Source organism: Amia ocellicauda, chromosome 12 (assembly GCF_036373705.1).
Source record: "Amia ocellicauda isolate fAmiCal2 chromosome 12, fAmiCal2.hap1, whole genome shotgun sequence".
In the NCBI taxonomy this organism is placed as follows: domain Eukaryota; kingdom Metazoa; phylum Chordata; class Actinopteri; order Amiiformes; family Amiidae; genus Amia; species Amia ocellicauda.
In genome coordinates, this window is record NC_089861.1 from 27,168,730 (window position 1) to 27,187,888 (window position 19,159).

At 40.1% G+C, this 19,159-nt stretch overlaps 1 protein-coding gene across 1 annotated transcript; it reads right to left on the reverse strand.

Moving 5' to 3' along the window:
- Nucleotides 1-206: 206 nt before the first annotated feature.
- On the reverse strand, nucleotides 207-17,320 carry LOC136764805 (lipolysis-stimulated lipoprotein receptor-like). Its single transcript, XM_066719132.1, has 9 exons — nucleotides 17,148-17,320; nucleotides 13,572-13,901; nucleotides 12,549-12,668; nucleotides 7,762-7,908; nucleotides 4,537-4,716; nucleotides 3,982-4,110; nucleotides 2,429-2,717; nucleotides 1,701-2,100; nucleotides 207-1,514 (listed from the first exon to the last, which is right to left on the reverse strand). The coding sequence occupies exons 1-9, from the start codon at nucleotides 17,185-17,187 to the stop codon at nucleotides 1,479-1,481; spliced, it is 1,671 nt and encodes a 556-aa protein (XP_066575229.1). The 5' UTR covers nucleotides 17,188-17,320; the 3' UTR covers nucleotides 207-1,478.
- Between the last annotated feature and the right edge of the window lie 1,839 nt (nucleotides 17,321-19,159).

Sequence of the window (19,159 nt, forward strand, 5' to 3'; positions counted from 1 at the left end):
GAGCGGCTCGTTATAGAATGTGCATGTTTTCAATGAGGTGCTTTGTTGCTTTATAAATTGTGATGCATGTACACTAAGTGTGTGGGTTTAATATCTGCTTTAGGCATTTATATCGGCTGGGTTCGACATTTTAATGTATTTGTTTTATTTTGTACAATGTTGCAATAAGCCCTTTAATGTAGTGAAGGTAACAAATAGTACTGCAGTTATTTTACAAGGCATGACAATTTATTTGTTTATACCTCATAAGCACATGTACAGAATGGAGTAGCTTTGCCCCCTGCAGACGTCTGTAATAACTTTGTGCATCATCAATTTATTATCCCAATAGATTTCAATTTGCTAAAACTGTTGATTAGGGGTTAAACAACTAGCACTGGTTAAAATGCCCCATGTGAGCTAAAGACTTTTGTGATGTTCACTTCAGTTAGATTGTACAAAAATGTTCTGCACTTCAGAAGACTGGTAGTGATTCATGTTCAATATTCCAGTTATAATAAAACATCCCTGTGTATTTAAATGTCTAACAAGTTATCTGCTTAAATCACAAGGTTTAAAACTGGCTTGATTTCAAAGCAGGACAAGGACTCAAAACGTCTCACTTTTTGCACAAGAAAAGGGACTACTTTGTGAGCACCACACAGTGAGGTTGTGGTAAACTAATCTATGCACATTTTACTTTTGTTATACAAGTTAAGAACACATTTAAATGAGTATAAAAATGAATCAAATATGATTGTATATTAAATAAAAAAATGATTGTCTTCACTCACTGTTCTGCAAAAAGGAAATGGATGTTAGCCAGTATTGAGGTTGAATGGCCATTCAGTTTGCCATAGCTCAGATATATTGCAGATATATTGGCCAGAATAACTGAAGGCAGACACACATTGTAGACTTATTTTTAAAAATGTCAATGTACACATGGGTATAAATTTCCCTAAGCTAAGTTTTAAGTCTATTTTTGTTTGTTTGTTGTCTCAAAAGCTGACTAAAATCCCTACATACACTGCTTGGTTCAGGAACTCTAATAATTAGAAAAAGAAAAGACATTTCAAAATGGTTAAAATGAGAAGTTCTAACACCTGGGTCTTAAATAAGTCTAGATTTCTAGTAAAATATTGGTTAGATCATCAGTTTTTACACAATTTCACAGTGTTACACCAATAACAGGAGTGTTTGCAGGACATCACTCCTGTTTAATAGGACAAGAACGGCTCCATCAGACGGCTTTCATTTCAGTGTCTCCGTGAAGCTTTGTATTCCTGCTAGATCACATGACTTTGCCTCCCTTATTTTCAAACCATTTGTTTTAACGTGAAATACACGTCGTCTTTTTAGTACTATAACATTAACATCATGATTCAGAACTGGGGAGGCTTCCTGGACATGATACTAATGTGGAAAATCCCAATTAAAAGATGTAGTTTACTATCCAAAATGGGAGATGGCTCCCCTTCAGGACTCCGAAAACTGCTTCACACCACCAAGCTCTCCCTGCTCACAGCGCTGTTCTGAAAGAGAAAGATGACTGATTACAGTTTGCTATCTATAGAGAGAGTGATTAGAACATCACGTTTTTTGCCTCAAAAACAGTTATATAAAGCATCTCTGTAGTGTGATGGGTGCTTTATTATATCCTATTTTGTATTGTTTAAATAGCATCAAAACAATCAGAGAAAAAAAGAAAAAATACATACCTTGCGTAGGTCGCTTTTCTTGGATTCGGTGTCGCTATAAGGGGGGGGTGGGGGCGGCGGGAGGTAATCGTCGCTGTATCTGCGGCGGTCGGGACCCCTGCGATCCCCCCCCCGGCCCGAGCGTGAAGACGGGGCCTCGCTGTCGCTGTCCAGTCGTTCCCTGCTGCCCACTCGCTGCTGCTCGTTCATCCGCTTCCTGCGCAGGGCCTCCTCTAGGAAGCTGTCATCATAGCCCACCCCGCGTGGGGGGGGACCTCGCCCCCGCTCCAGGTCCATCAGGTCGTCACGGCTATGGGAGCGCTTGTAGACCCCTGCGTCTTTGCGCCGGTTGTTGGGGGAGTAGTCCCTTCTCCTGCGGTCATCCCGGTCATAGCCCCACCCGCTCCACTCGTCATCAGAGCTGGGACAGAAGAGGTTAGCGTTGAGTACATGGCAAATCTCACAGGGCAGAACACGGTGTATGGTCCGTTGTAGGTTATAATCGAAAACGAGATTGTCTACATAAACCTCATTCCAGTCTAGCCTTCAGAAAGAATCATGCTGAATGATGGGTGAGAAACTATGTAAACATGACAAGCTCTTATTGAATGGGGTGAAATGTGTCATGGGTTTTGGGAAGATTTCTGTGACGCATTTTTCCCTTAGTAAAAACTGCAAAAAAAAACTTAGCACAAAAGTCAACCTCTTGAAGACAGCCCATAACGAGCCAAAACGAGAGTGCTGCTCACCTGCGGCCTCTGCCCCCCCCTGCTCTGTAAGAGTCATCGTAGTAAGTGCGTCCCAGTTCATCCAGGTTGTCCATGGAGTGAGCTCGGCCACGGCTGGCCCCTCCCCGGGCCCCCTCCCTGCTACTGGCGTCGTCACGGTAGTGGCCTTGCTGCGAGACGCTGCTGATGGTGCTCATGTGCTCGTCGGCGTCCATGATGGGCATCATGGCCTGGTTGCGCACGCGGCCCATTCCCTCTCGTAGGATTCCCCGCGGGTCCCGGTCCTCATGCAGAGAGCTCACCTCACTCACTGAGACGAGCAAAGAACGGGGGAGGGGGCACGAATCACAAAGACATCTTAATAGTGACTCGGGGGACTTCTGAAACCTGAAACTGCCAGTTGGGAATCTCAGTGAATTAAGCATCATTCTGAACTTCTGAAGTGAACAGTTGCAGGAATATTATGTTGTTCAGAGGAGATTTGTCTTAGGTAGTTAAGCTAGATCCAACCACCTGCAATCACAGGATCTGTCTGCTAGCAAATTAGGATCACATTTTGTGACCTGTGATTTTATCACTCCAAATGCGAGAGCATTTAATTGATTTATTATTATTTTTTAATTAAGCTTATGCCTATGAAGCAGATTGTATAACATTTATATAAACCTCCTTTCTGATGTCTAACTCCAGAATTGTAAATACAGAAAACAGGTTGATAAACTTCCTTGGTCTATTTGAAGGTTGATATTTTATGTGTAACAAAGTTGAACATAGGTTTTTTTGTTCTTGTTGTGTGCTATCGTTCTGTTTAGGTACCTGAATGTATTACTTTCAGTTTGGACTAAACTTGATATGTAATAATCCACAAGCATTAATTCTGACCATTATGGTCACACTTATTTTTCCTTTAAATGATCCTTGCTATTGCAAAAGGAAAAAGAAAAATACTGACACACACTGTGCAACCAGCAAATGTGATCACAGTGATCACTACAGATTGCATCTTTTTTGTCTTTTGCAATGTGGGATTGCTTACTTGCAATCTCCCCTGGGGATTAATCTCCTCTGTTGTTGGAAGTCAAAAATAATAATGCCATCTTCACTCTTTTTCGTGCAGCCGTGGGCAGAGTAATGCTTAATGATGTCTAAAGAAACCATACTTCCCATCAAGGAGTAAGCAAGTAACCCTAACACTGGGTTGACTTGATAATTGTTGCAGTGGGGAAGATAAACCTGGAGAGTCCGTAGTTTCACCGCAATCCAGGATGTAATGACTATTAGCATCCACACTAACAGTTTACATCCTGAACTTGACATCTGCCATGATTTAGTAATTTTCATTTTTCAAAAGATGCTTATATGATTTTAGAAACTACAGGACTATTGCTGTATCAGCCAACTCCCTACCTTTTTCATATTTTAAATAAAGTTGCAGTCCTTTTAGGTTAAGACTCAGAACAAGCTCTTGTACAGCCTTATTTTCCACTTGGAAACTGCACTACAAGTGTCTTAACATACAAATAGGGAGTATAGCTTCCTATAGATGCATATTCAAATTAAACATGTCATCTTACACCGATCATATTTCCCTCGGTTAGCTCCAGGTCTTGCAGGGTCCAGGTTGGCCAACTCCCTCTCCATGTAATAAAGGACCCGCGTAGAGTTGTCTGCCTGGTTTGCCTGAATGCGGTAACCACTGCGCACTGAGGGAAAAGACAGGAGACATTGTGAATTGGAAAACGTGCAGACCCTATATGAACTGGATTAGACTGGTGAGGTTTATGAATTCTCAAATGAAAAAATCTTATAAAGCCTTATCCATTTTAATGCATGTACAGGTTCACAGTCTATAGCAGTAACTTCATGGTTAGTTCTAGGACATAAAATAGGTCAACACAGTGTCCACTGGCTTTTAGAGTCATGGTCTACTGGAATGTCATTAGGTCTTACATTGTCAAAATATCATAACTTGTCCTATCCAGTTTGCCCACTGTGTATATAGGTTAGCTTTCTTGCCCAACTGGAAGATACAACAAAGACCAAAAAATGTAATGAAGAACTGCTGGTTCAAAAATACACAACCAAAAATTAATCTGCACCCTTAGCCCTGGGATGTTTTGAATCCTTACCTGAGCTGGCCGCATAATATGCTCTCATGTACCCATTGTTGGAATTATGAATGGGCATCATGGGCATAGCAGGGGGCATCATTTTTGCCTGGGGGGGCTGGGAGTACATAGTGGGTGCATACAAGGTAGGGGCATACAGACTGGGCACTCCATATGTGGCAGCCTTCCCTGCTTCATATACTGGGATGCATGAGAAAGAAGAAAGAAAACAGAGAAATCTGAATTAGGACACATGAAGTGTTGCACAAAATTGTGAGCAGGAAAAAAGCTGATATTGCATTGAAAAGGGTGTTCAAAACAACGACACCAGTGAGATAGACTTTGACAGATTATTTCACAGTGTGCCGGGATGATCAGCACTTCTCACATTGCCAATGGATCATTTAAAGTCAGTTGTACAATTTCACCCTGGAACAGAGGGGACTATGTGATCCAAGTCTTCAAAATTAATTTATTAATTGATTGAATTGTATCTCCTTTCTTTAATTACAAAAATGTGTTGATGAGATTACTTAAAGGATACTGTATTAACAACACCAGTACTAGACAATGCTAAATACAGCCATGTGGGCTAGGTTCCCTTTCAAGTCGAAAGACAGCCATTACTGAATGGGAAGAGCCTTCTGACCTGCCAATCATGAAAACATGTACCAAAGCTGCCCTATAGGAGTCCTGCTGGCAGGAGGAACTCCCGCCCCTGGTGTCTGTGAAAAGTCTCCTCCTGCCAGCTGCAATCTGACATTTCTTCTTTCACTTTGCCAGTGAATGAGCTTAGCAGTTTCTCTTTCATTCTCACATTATTAACCTGTAAGTGTGCTCCCTTGATCCTTGGAGTTTGGTAACAAAAAATGTTTGCGCTCTTCTGAGGTTTGCGGCATCTTCGGTCTGCTTTATTCATCAGCTTTTACTTCTCTACAGAGGTAAGTGTAGAGCAGCAGTCTCACTATATGAGATCTTCTGTATGATTGATACCTCCTGTACCACTTCCTTACAGAAACTCACAGATAACAGAGGAAGAGAGAGGTCTGTGATAGCCTGCAGAAGTGGCTAAGAACATGTGGGCAGAGAGGAACAAGCCCACCCAGCATGAGGCTCCACCATCTCCACCCTTCCCACCACCTGCGTCCCATTCAGATATCTCTGAGCCACCCTTTTCAGAGCAGACGTAGAGGAGGCAGGCTCTCCAACAGAGCAGTGTGCAGACCCCAGCTCACACTTCAGGGCCTTGATAAGGAGGGCTACAGAGGCAATGGAAATTCTGTGGTTTGCTTCCAAGGAAGTGCCACAGAACAGGCTGATGTGGGAGAGGCCATCCAAGCCGGAAGAAGTACTACCCCTCTTCAATGACTTTTTTGACGCAGTGCAGTCCTCTTGGTCCCATCCAGCTTCTGCTCCTGCGACTTCCTGGCCTGGGGTCCTTTCCCCCCAGGTCAATTCACTGCAGGGCAAGGAGCCCCTCTGAACCACAGGTCTACACGATGCAGTGGAAGGCCTACGTAGCAGAGACCTAGCAGTGAGAGTGGTCAACGCACAGGCCATATTAGTTCTGTACACCTGGCCCGGCAGCTGAGGAAGCGCCCCTCCCCAGAAGAGGCAGAAGAGCTAGAGTTGGTGTCAGCCTACATGACTGACCTGCTTTGCAAGGGAGGGAAGACCAAGAGAAGGTCCCTCACAGCTATGGTTGTAGCCAGACACCATCTCTGCCTCATGCAAGCCAAGCTGAAAGACACAGAGAAAGCCATGCTCCTCCCCGCGCCCATTACACCAGGTCAGACGTTCGGGGAGATGGGTGACCTCATCCAAGGTCAAAGAAACGGACTCAAAGTACAAAGAGGCAGCCACAACCGCACAGCTGGCTATGCCAGATAATGTGGTAGAGATGCTACAGTCAGCCAGGGCTCCCCCTACCAGGGTCCAATATACTTATAAGATGTTTGCCTTCCAAAACTGGTGTCTAGCCAGACATGTGGATCCAGTGTTGTGTGATTCTCTTGTATTTACATATTTACAATTGTAAGATTAATTTACTTATCAAGAACCAGGTGAGTCAGTTCATTTCACTTGTTTTGAGAATATTTATCATGTGAATTCTTACTTGGATATAACACCTTAAAATAGGACATTGTATAGGTATAATAAGCTATTTTATAATGAGAGAGGCTTTTTAATGAATGATTCAAGACATTCATTCTTGTTTTTAATAATTGTTTAGCATCTTCTCACTACTCTTACTTAAATCTTGTTAGAAATGCTTAAAATTTGTGCCTTCTGAATTATTTCAAGATTTTGGCGTTTTCTAGTTGGTTAGGCATTTTGTCTTATTTCAAGAAAGCTCTTACTGCACTGACAGATAATTTTACTTATTTTAAGTAATTTTCTCTCAAATTTGGTATAATTTAACTTAAATTTGGAGGTGCATTTTTGCAGTGTACTGTGCTTCAGCAGTTGCTAGAGGAAGGGAAATCTACATCCACACTGAAGGTATATTTGGCTGCTATCTCAGCATGCCATGATAAGATTGACAATGTCTCCCCAGGAGCCCACTTCCAGTTCCTGAAGGGTGCAAGATGGCTGAGACACCATTCCAGCCTGGGACATTGAATTCATTCTAAAAGGACTCAGCAGAGCTCCCTTTGAGCCCATTTCCACAAAGGTGGCCTTCGTTATAGCGATAACTTCAGCGAGGAGAATTAGTGAGATTCATGCCTTGTCTGTGAATAAAGCCTGTCTGATCTTCTCAGGAAGTAACAACAGAGTCACTCTGAGGACGAACCCGGCCTTCCTACACAAGGCTGTGTCGGCATTTCACATAAATCAACCTATCATCCTGGAGTCTTTTGACCCCCCTCTACATGCATTGGAAGAGGACCGCAGACTGCACACACTCTGCCCCGTCAGGGCCCTGAAATGTTACATGGAAAGGACTGCACACAGCCGCAGATCTGATTAGAACGGGGTGTATTTGGAATTTTCCTGCTCTTACTGGGTAAAGGATATCTGCTAATAAATACATTTTCAGGATTTTTAAAAATTGCTAATTTAACAGTTAGGCACACAGCAGGTATTTATTAATCTTTTAAATGTAATGTATTTACTTATTGGGAAGTTTGGTTATTGCTAACAGCTGGAGAGATGAGTGGGAGAGAAACAGAATGACTGGCCAGACCCAGTACAGGAAATTCACAACCAGGAGGAAGGCTGTTTGTTTTAGGGTGGGGTACGTACGTGCTTGGGGACAGCAGCAGCGATCAGGGCAGCAGGGGCAGCGCACGTAGCAGCAGCAGGTATGTGGGCAGCACTGGCACCAGCAGATGCCAATCAGCAGGAGGAAGAGCAAGAATCCCAGCACCACCAGCACCACCAGGAGCCAGTCTAGGAGAAAGAGACCAATGGGCAACATCAGCCACGATCGACCAGCACTATTCAGTGGCCTTTTGGATGGTATAATATATTTCAACACCAAAAGGGCAAAATGGTGTTGATGCTGAAGGTACAAACTGAGATACGGTCATCCTGTAATATTTTGTATCCAAAATTCTTCTTTACATACTGAATGTGAACATGTATCTTCCTAATTACATTGGCAGCTGCCCCAGTTCTATTCCTCATCAATCTGCTTTTCATTTCAGCACCGCCACAGCCCGTATGTCACCCTATGCAAATAATTACTTTTGTGGACGGTTAAATAATGCAGCAGTACAGATTGGTGTGACCAGTGCCTTCAAATCTAAAGACGTGTGGGTACAAATGACTGGTACAGAAGCAATCAAACAAGTTTATATAAGCTGGCCTGTACATTTCTTAAGGTCTAAGGGGAGACTGCCATAAACCCGAATGTGGCATTATACAAGATTTGTGATATAAACTGCAATGCCTTCTTTCTCAGAATGATAAAATGAAACCTGCCCTTCAAATTGTACTCTGGGTGGGAAAATGTTACAAGGGTACACTGACTATCACAAAAAAGTAGAAGTTTTTTTCTGTTTTGCACATTTAGCAAAAACATTTGTGTTATCAGCTATGACTGTGTATTTTTCCCAACGTCATGTCATACAGGACCTTATCTGCATAACGATTACCGAACAAGGTCCCTTCTACAAGTTGCTTGGGTAAGATCAGGGGTGTCCAACCCTGGTCCTGGAGAGCCCCTACCCAGCAGGTTTTAAAAGTCACCCTTGTATCAACAATGTATAAAGACCTGGAAGCAGGTGGTGTATGGAAGCAATTAAGAGAACATAATTCAAATGTAAATGCAAAATGGAACATCATTATGCAATCAAACAATTGCATTATGAATTTTCCATTTATGCAAGCATTATTTGGGACAAAATTAAAATGAAATTAAAATAATCTCATTTGCTTTTTCATTTCCATATACTAGTACGCACATTCGCAGACAACATTAAAATGTAAATGCAAAAGCCAATTGCAATTGCATTTTCAGAAACTTACACTGCTTTATGGTAGACTTAACTCACATTAATTGCACCTGTTATGTGTGTGTGCATGTGTGTGTTCTCTGTACAGTGTTTACAGTGAACACAGTCATCATATGTATTAAATGTACACACACATCTGAACTGTAATGATTTAATGTTCAGCTAATAGAAGCATGATGTTCATCATTAATGTGAAATCATGGCACAGGGTGTAGTCAGGAGTCTTATATTTCTGCTAACCATTTAATGTTATATTATTCTTATATGGTTTATTCCATTTTATATATGATTAATTGTGGTAGGCTTTATCCTACCTGGCGCCCAACTATATAATATAATGAAAATTGTTACAGGTGACAGAAGCTGGAACCAGATGCCAGAAAAAGCTAATAATCTAACAAAGGTATCAGTTTGGAGGAATGTCACCTGATAGGGTAAAACTAAGCAAACATATCAAAATACATGTGGGACAATGTGCTATTCTATACGGATTCAGAAACTGAATCAAAGTGCTTTTATTTCAAAGCAACATAAATGTCGTGCACTGATATTAAAGTATGATGCGGCTTATGAAGCCATGCCTTCACCTACAGTTTCAGGCAATCGAGCTTGTGTTGCTGTGGGTCTGAAGTGTGCAAACTTCTACAAATGGTCAATCATTAATCCAGGTGTAAACTTCAAGCACAGTGGGCTCTAGATGTTTACTCCAAATAGCAAGCCAGCAGCTCCATTGATTTGAGTTTCATTTGTTTGCTAAGTCGAACTGCCTGAAACAAACACTAATAATAAAAGCTTTTAATAATTTCATTATTTTAACAAGTCTACCATCATAAAATCCCACAGAGTGTAAATACCTGAAGTAATTAAGACTGAAATAATGCAGGCTGTCCATTAAATTCACAACTGCATTTGAAAATTAAAGAACAAGTTGGACTGCTAAAGACCAAAGGATTTTCCTGCTAATCTAAGTTGTTACGACTCAGTTCTTTAGCAGGAAGTTGGAAAAGGTAGGCGCAGAATTATCTGAAGATATGAATAATTAAAGGCACATTCCATACCTGTTGTCATCAAGACTAAATGTACTGACGAACAAAAGTGAACTTCAGCTTCTCAACATTCACTGGATATTCTAAACCTATTTTTAAACAAAATAATCTTCAACCAAATTGGACAAGTGAAACTGATCCTAAACCTAAGCAAACATTTGACCAACTCACCAATCACAAATTACAAATGTGTATGGTGTCGCATTAGTAGTTGAAAGTAGTTAAAGTGCCACCTTACAATCATTTAAACTTTGACAGGGTACAAAATTTGTAATTTGCTGGAAGACTGAAGTTCTCATTTGGTCCAAGCCAAAACACATCTGTATTTGCTAAACACCCGATACAGAAATCACCTGAATATAGAAGCAGATCTGGGGGTCAAAATCTCCGAAATCAAACCTTTTGTTCAAAGTATATTTAATGGTAGACTGTTTTGTCTAAAGACGTGTTTCTGTTTATTTGCTTAAATTAGCAAGTGCTTCTCCACTTAAGGTTTATTGGTTTGGTGCTCATCAGAACCAGTACATGAAATTAAAAACCAAACCCAATTAAGTATACTTGCTAGTGCACAATTTGTGGCATCAAAACCAGAAATAAATATCTGGAAAGTGTGGAAAACTATGGTACTGTACATAGAAGCAAAATCTAATGTTTGAGTTTTTAGTTCTATATTTGAATCCAGAAGAAACTAAGGCCTCGACTGGAAATCCTTGTTTTGCCTTCAATAGGTGACCACAAAACCAATGGCAATTCTACCAATGAAAGGCTGTTGATATGAATGATCATCATGTTAGTGCAGTTGCTTGCTTTGTAATTTGTGCACATACATTATCTCACTCTAAATTTGAAATGTGTCAGAACTAACTTCTGCCTAATGTGTAATATTAGCTGACACTCAACCCAGATCAGTGAGGTAATCCTGAAACTAACTGCTGCATTAAGTTAAAGACCCTGCTATGCGATTGCACTGCAACCTACAAGCAGAATTATATTGAAGCAGAATACACTTTTGAAGCCGGATAAGACCAACATAGCCTATGTATTTTACAGCACAAATGGGCACAATCGTAGCATAAAGAAAAGAGACCACTGGTGATTCAAATATAATGTGTAATATCTCAAGAACCATGTTGGTTATATTAATAAAAATATTAATGTGTTGTATAAACTGTATAATGTTTTATATTAATGTTTGAAATACTAATATGTCAATAGAGCCAATTGTATTAATTGTCAAGCAAATGTTAGCAAGGCTGTTTTAGGAGTGCTGATGCTGCAGAAGCCCCTCCCAGCATTTGCTTCAAGGTTTTCTGTGGCTTATCTTAAGGCTGGAGAGGTCACATCATGGTTATTGATTAACAGTTGTTAAAGATGACCATGGGACCGGACCTCTCCCAGTACATCAAAGGAAACCATCTGGTTTCTGCATCCCACACCTTCCCCCAGGAAGACAGCCACGAACATTACAAGAGCCAGGAACCTGACCTCGAGGCAACACTTCTTGGAAACATGTGACTGACCCTGCCCACAGAACCACATGTCATGTCTACTATGAAAGCTGTTAACTTTTGCTGTTCAGAGAGACTCCGCTCAGGTGGAGAGCATCCATGTCAGGGCTTTCCAGGCTGGCATGTTAAATAAATACATTATCCTCTGTGCTTGAAGACTTTAATTCTTTACCTGGGTTCTACAATACAAACAATTATTTTTGCTGCACAAACCAGCACAAACGTAGCACAAACGAATGACACCACTTTGGATCAATGTGGAGTTTGATGGGGTGCTAGGTGATGTCATCACTGATAATAAAAAAATGAATATCTAAAAAACTATAACTGCACGGGTGAAAACAAATATGGCACAAACCGGCACAAACGTAGCACAAATGGAGGTGGCATACAGAGCCATAATGCCGGCAGTGATGAAGGAGGGTTCAGTTCATCACAATTTATAATAACATTTCATAAGCAGACAACTGCTAATAAAGTACAAATACAAATACACCATCCCCATCACACACCCCTGGTGATTGCTGTGTCACATTCCACCTCCTCCCCAGTCACCACCTCTGCAGCAGTTCAATGGTCTTGACCCAGCGTTCCCTCAGTCAAGCAAGTAGAGCCAAACCTCATTACAATTAAACACTCACACCTGTTCAAAATTGACCATATAAACTAGTGAACTGATATAGCACTCCCAGCCCTGGGTAGAAGACAGCAATGACAGTGACCCATTGAAATGGTTGTGTTGACTGGAGGAACTGGGCTAAAGAAGCTCACCCAAGGATACAAAGACATTGTCTGCATTCTCCCATAACCTCTGTCATGGGTTTAAAGCACAAACCATGTAGGACATGGGCCGCTGACAGATGAAAGCACAGACAGTGCTTTGTAAGTCTGAGATGCCAGAGATCACAAAACTAGGTTAAAAATAACTGCAATTTAAAAACACTTCTAAACTGCTCCTTTGAAATTTGTTCAGGAACCAAACCACCAGATTCAAGCAGATTTGTTCCAGGTACACTCACCCAGCACGATTAGTTCAGTGTAGTCCTCACTGTTTCCAGTCAGATCCTGGGTGGACACCACAGAGCAGACGTAGACTCCACTGTCTCCCCACGCTGTCTGCGCAAAGTTCAAGTCAGCATCTGGGACAGAAACGTGAGAGAGATGTTACAAACAATTATGATTACATTTCTAAGCAGACACCCTTATCGATGACAACTTACAACTGTTACACTATCACTTTTCTTTTACATACAATTGCCAATTTATACAGCTAAGTTGTTACTGGAACAATCTCAGTACAGTACCTTGTTCAAGGGTACAACAGCAGTGTCCCCCACCTAGGACTACACCCACAACCCTCCACTGCACAGTCCAGAGCCCTAACCGATACGCCACAATACTGAAAGAAGCTGCTGGTGTAACATTAAGGTTCATAACACATTCAAATTTGTTTAACACTATCATCCACACTGTAGATCAAAGTAAAAGACACTGTTCTCCAAGCCTTCAAGGTTTAAAAAAAACTCCATGTGATCATATTCATGTTAGGGAATCTTCTCACATCCAGGGGAGATTTGTATCTGTATTTTATTCAGTCATTCGGTTATCCAAGGGTTTTAGATTACTTATTATATGGGAGTAATTCAAGTAATTCTTCAGCCCATTGGGTGTTTGGTTCATTATAAATTTGGGAGTGCAAGGATTTTGATCACAGCCAAATCATTAAACACTGCTGAGGTCCAATGGTCTCATTCCACAGTTGTAGCCTGTACCTTCCAACACCTTTTCAAACTCTTTATAGCAGCACCACCATGTGCACTAAACAGATTTGAGACCTAGAGAATTCTGTACTGGCAGTCAGAAACATCAGCCCTTCACAGTAGTGTCTTCAGTTTGCATGATACAAAGGCCTGAACGTGCTATGCGTGTCTGCTGGGTCTCTTGGTGTTGCGCTGCCCTTACTCTACAAATGTTCTTCTTACCGAGGCTATTCATTCTATGACCACCAGGCCCCGGATCAGACACAGGTGCAATACACTTACTGTTAATGATGGTGATCTTGCGGCCCTGGTACCCATCTGCCAGAGTGATGGTGTTACCCTGCTTGGAGGCCACGGTGCGGACAGTGCGCTGGTTCTCAGTGCAATCAATAATGGGGTTGTAGTTGGGGATGGCCTGGGTCAGCTGGTTGGCGGCACTGCTGGGGTTCAGGGCCGTCAGGATTGGGTTCAGGCAGAAGTACTTGTACCTCCAAATCACCACTGGCGGCTGTTGGGCGGAGGTCTGGTAGTTGCAGGTGAGCGTGACAGGCTGGAACAGGATGACCACGTACCTCTTGGTTGGGCAGGTCACGGAGATCGCCATTGATGACCCTGTGGAACACAGATTAATTCAGTACGAATGGACAGGTGTAGATCATCAACCCTACATAAATTGCCAAGTTCTTGATCTCTACGATTCCAATATTAACATCATAACTTCCTGCAAAGCATTATGCTGTCTATCAACTGACACTAAATACCTACATTGTGGATCTCTCCACCTTAAAGCACTGGAACTGATGTTTTAATTGATCTGCTCAAGACGGCCCAAATCAAGCAGATTGTGAACTATGATGACACGTTTAACGAAAGTTTAAGAGCAGTTGATAAACCAGTAGGAGAGATGCCCGATGGCACTGCCTGCCTTCTGACATCCTCTGTGTATGCTGTAGGTTTTAAAAACACACACAGACTTACAGGGCTAATTGGGAATGTTGAATATTTTTCTGCTGGAACCATGTTGTTCACTACAGATCATTGTCCACGTTACAGAAGGTAGGCTATGAGGAAATACAAATGGAACTTAATTGAGATCTGGATAGACAGGCAATATTTCTTAAAAATAAATTGAAGGTAATATTTATTGAAAATGTTACGATTTATTTAAGGTATTTCCTACAAACAAGGGTGGTGTTAGGCCTAGTCCTTGAAACAGAAAATAAAAAAAATCTATCTTTGAATAAAAAGCTCCTTAATTTTCAAAAGACCTCAGTGTGACTTCCCATTATTATACTTCTTAGCAGACACCCTTGTCAAGGGCACAACCTTCAACCTTCCATTCAGGAGACCAGAGCCCTGACCACTGTTCCACACTGCTGCCCCACAGATTTGATCATGATTACAGTGCAAATCTAAATTAGGTTTCAGTATCACCTGGCCATGACCGGTCCTGTTATGTCATTGCCCACAATTTTAATATTTTCTCTCCATGTCCGCCATTGTGCAACAGGAAACCACACTCAGGTTGAGTCATCAGTTTTGTTGAAACTAGGGTACGAGAACTACCATTAACATACTTGCAGTGAATCATGTGAATCCATATTTTGATAAATAATTTGGAAAGGAAAGGAGCCAACACTGCTTTGGTGACCCAGATCTCTCAAAATAGCATCTGGGTTGTCTGTAATCAAATGCATGCTGTTTGAATACACAACACTGAATTCAAAGGGAAGGAAATAAATAATCAACTCAATAACTGAAATGCACTTGGCCCAGACTTGTCAATGATGAGGTATCAGGACCTGTCCCTGTGTAGAAATCCTTTAAATACAGACTGGTATATTCCAGACCCTCCTTCTTCGGCTAGTAAACAAAACCTTGTCAGTTTCTTGTAACTAAAGCATTCAACAAATTGTTTTTCTTCAGGCCTTCCATGACGGGAGACTGGAGCTGTAACCGCAACATATAAATTGCAAAATCCCTTCAGATGCAGAGGCATTTTCACAAACGTCTTTAAGCTCATATACATTGTGACTGAAGCATGGCAATGTATTTTTTCAATGCTTTTCCATCAGAGTCCCTGCTGGAGTAAACCTCTCAGACAATCCTACCCAACTCCTCATTTGCAAGGACAATGCAGCCTGGATGGACCATCAGTCCTCAAGCAGAGCCATACAATGAGCAATAGAAGAGCAACAGAAAAAGTGCTACAATACCAATTGTAAAACGTGTTAAAGACTTCCTGACATTCCTGAATGGAAAGTCCCAGATGATAATCTAGAACTCAAGACCTGCAAGATCACTTTAGGAAATGAATATAACAATTGACCTAAAAATCCCATAGAGGTATTAGGGATGGCAGGCAGATGAAGCAAAACAAGGCAGGATTTATCTAAATAGAATCCAGACAACAGGAGACTGCTTCACCCCATTCCTCACTTCTCCATTACTTGCTAGTCCACAGGGACTGTGTGCAAGTCATTCATTGCAGACCTACTATTAGTTGCGTTGCAATCTACCATTTCTAATGCAGAGCACATTCCTGTGTGGGAGTCAAGCTTTCTACTGGAGGAGGAATACACAATTATACAGTTACCTTTGGCAAATATTCACTCAGCTTCTAATATTAAGTTACAAGTCTGATAGAGGGAGAGAATAAAATAAGTCAACTTCTACTTAAAGTTGAAAATAGTCATGGTTGCAGCCATGGGAAATGTGAGTGTCCTTTACCATCTCAATTCAATTCATATTTATTATATAATAATCCTGACATGCTGTTTTGTTGTTGTTCTTTGCAAGGCACATTCATAAACGATTAGTAATTCTCAAATTCATGTGCGTCTTATAACACCTTTATCTTCAGATGATTTAATACACTGTGTAGCAAACAGTTCTGCAACAAGTCGTGTATGAACTAGAACAGCCAATCACTGCGAAACTACAGAGAAAAACATCAGAGGTGGAGAGGAACTGAACTTAAACCGCTTAAAATAATAGGTCTAACCATAAAACATGAACAACCTGAACCATATACATTGGAATACATACAGACTGTTTTATAATTAATACTAAATGACTCAATACATAGAAAATAGATTCTGAACTGTATAGGAAACGGGATTTGGATCTCTTTTTAAATTGCAAGTAATTAGCCTATATTCTGTACTCAGTATGAGCATTTGTAATTGGTGTAATTATGATTATTGCTTACTTGCCAACCTAAGAATCCAAAGAAGTTATTTATTTAGGCCTGTTTTATTAACCCCCTTAATAAAGGGTTAGGGTGTGGGCTTGAAACCTTAAGCAAATATACCAGGCTGCCTGGTAGTAAATACAGAAAACAACACCATTGGAGAAATACGTCATATAAGTGTGGAAGAACTGACCATTTGGCATAAAAACACAGCAAAAGTGATGTTTACTGATAAACCAAGATATCGACCTGTATTCAGTGTAAAAGTGCAAAAGCTGTATCCAAACCAAAACTGAAACAAGATCCATGCGTTTCGAGCAGCTAGAATAAATAACCAGTTGAAAAGGCAGGTGTTGCCAGAGTCATTAATATTAAAATTAGTTTATTTTAATAATGTATATTTTGTTAGCTTTTAACGGCGCACCCTATTTTTCTTTATAAATACTGAAAGTCTACAAATCAAATGGTTAAAATAACAAAATAATAACATAATAAAGTCTTAATCGATTAAGGCATTATTAAATATATTCTTTAACTTTCATCTTTGGAAAACACACGGTGAATTTTAATCCAAAAGTTATTTATCCCAAAAGAAGAAAGAAAACAACGTGTGGACTCTTCCAGCTGTCCTGTATATTATATATTGTTTTAAATGCCTCACTTACCTATTGAAAGGGTCATGAAGAAAAGTAACCGCAACAGCATGTTTGTTCTACCAAGAACAGCGTGTTATAAGTGAAAACATTATCATCTGAAGGACTTCATGTTTTTCATGAGCGTATTTTTCCCATGGCGGTGGTTTCGATGAGAGCCAGGTAAATAGTGATGCAGTTGGACTCATGTTGGTGACCGATAGGAATCGGATCAGTTTCCTCATTGAATCGGTTCTTTTGTTTCAGCGATAGTGAAGAACTTAATCCCATGGGATTTTAGGCATTGGACAATTAACTAATTACCTGGACAACATACTTCAAAGCAGTCCCCTTCTAAATCCCAGAATTGTCTCCGTTATCCGTCATTATAAAGATGCTATTAATCATTCCAACATTTTATTTAGTTCCACAATAAAGTTCATTTTGCAGTCCTATATATATCCATCTTTGGTGTGTGTCTTTCCAACTAACCTTTGCGTTTCTTTTATGTAATAAGGTATATTTTATTTATTTAATAGTGGTCGCATTTAATATTACGTTTCGGCAATTAAAAAACATCAGCCATGCATGCAGATTAATACAGAAGTCAGGTGGGTATAACTTTCAGGGTCTACAAGTATAGATTTGTATTTGTATTTATTTTAGTTATTTCTAAATGCAATTTTAGTAGTTGTTGTGCTGTCCTGGGATGATGAAAACAATGTTCAGGATCAGTTGATATACATAATTACACCTCTGGCTCCTTTAATATCATTATTTTTCCCCTGGAGGTTATAGTGTGTTACAGTTATATAAAAATGGGAGAGATTGCTAATTGCCTGTAGTCCTGAACGGAATACGAAAAGTAAAAAGTCTACACTGCCAAAAGTCATTTATTACTACAAGATTTTTTTTTCTTCCAGTCAGAATTTACGAGCAACAAGAAATTATTTATTGTTACCTGATTTCTTGAAACAAGAGATTATATCTTGTGTTAAGTAATTATACTAATCCCCCTTAACATTAGTGCTTTCTTAATTTAAGATTGTATTCTTATTTCAAAAATATTTTATTAACTTAGTGCAAAAGATTAAAAGGTCAAAGGAAAACACTAAGATGCAAAACAAACAAAAAACATCAATGGGGTGTTGTGTTCAATTGAAGATTCAATTTATTAATCCAGCAAAATACATATTTTAGATTATGTATTTAATAAGTATATACATTATAAAACCAAATAGTTATTTAAACACAACATTTGTTAATACAAATATTATTTTAACTAATAAATACAAATAAATCAAGCAATATTCAAAACCAGCACAAATATTTTAAACCAATTAGACAATACTGAACTAAACAATGTGCATATGTTGTAATACAACTGATTTTACATATTGTTCTACTATTTGTATTAATTTTACTTATTTCTAAATGCAATTTTAGTAGTTGTTGTGCTGTCCTGGGATGATGAAAACAATGTTCAGGTTCAGTTGATATACACAATTACACCTCTGGCTCCTTTAATATCATTATTTTTCCCCTGGATGTTATAGTGTGTTACAGTTATATAAAAAATGGGAGAGATTGCTAATTGCCTGTAGTCCTGAACGGAACACGAAAAGTGTGAAGCGCTGCTCGCCCGTGTGAGGGCGCTGAATGCCGGCTGTGTGTCTGCGCCTGCGCAGGTGTGTGTAGGGCTGGCACTTGCTGGTTGAATAAAATGGAAATGGGGCGGTGCTTGATAAATAGATTATATTTGTTTATAATGATAAAATGAATGTTTTAAATTTGAAGAGATTTATGTTTTAGTGTATTCATGACGTATTTCTTTATGTTTTCATTGTGGACTAATGCCAGTTTCTGTCACTGTATTTACAGGGGTGTGTTTAAAATAAACCCTTTTCTCAGATAAGCTCAAACGTAGTGCTGAAGAACCAGCAACAGCTGTTTGTGATCTGATCTCCCTCAGCTCCCCACAAAAGCCACGATGCTGCCAGAGGAACCATAGGTTGAAGATTTCCAGCTGTCCGTGGAAGTCCAGC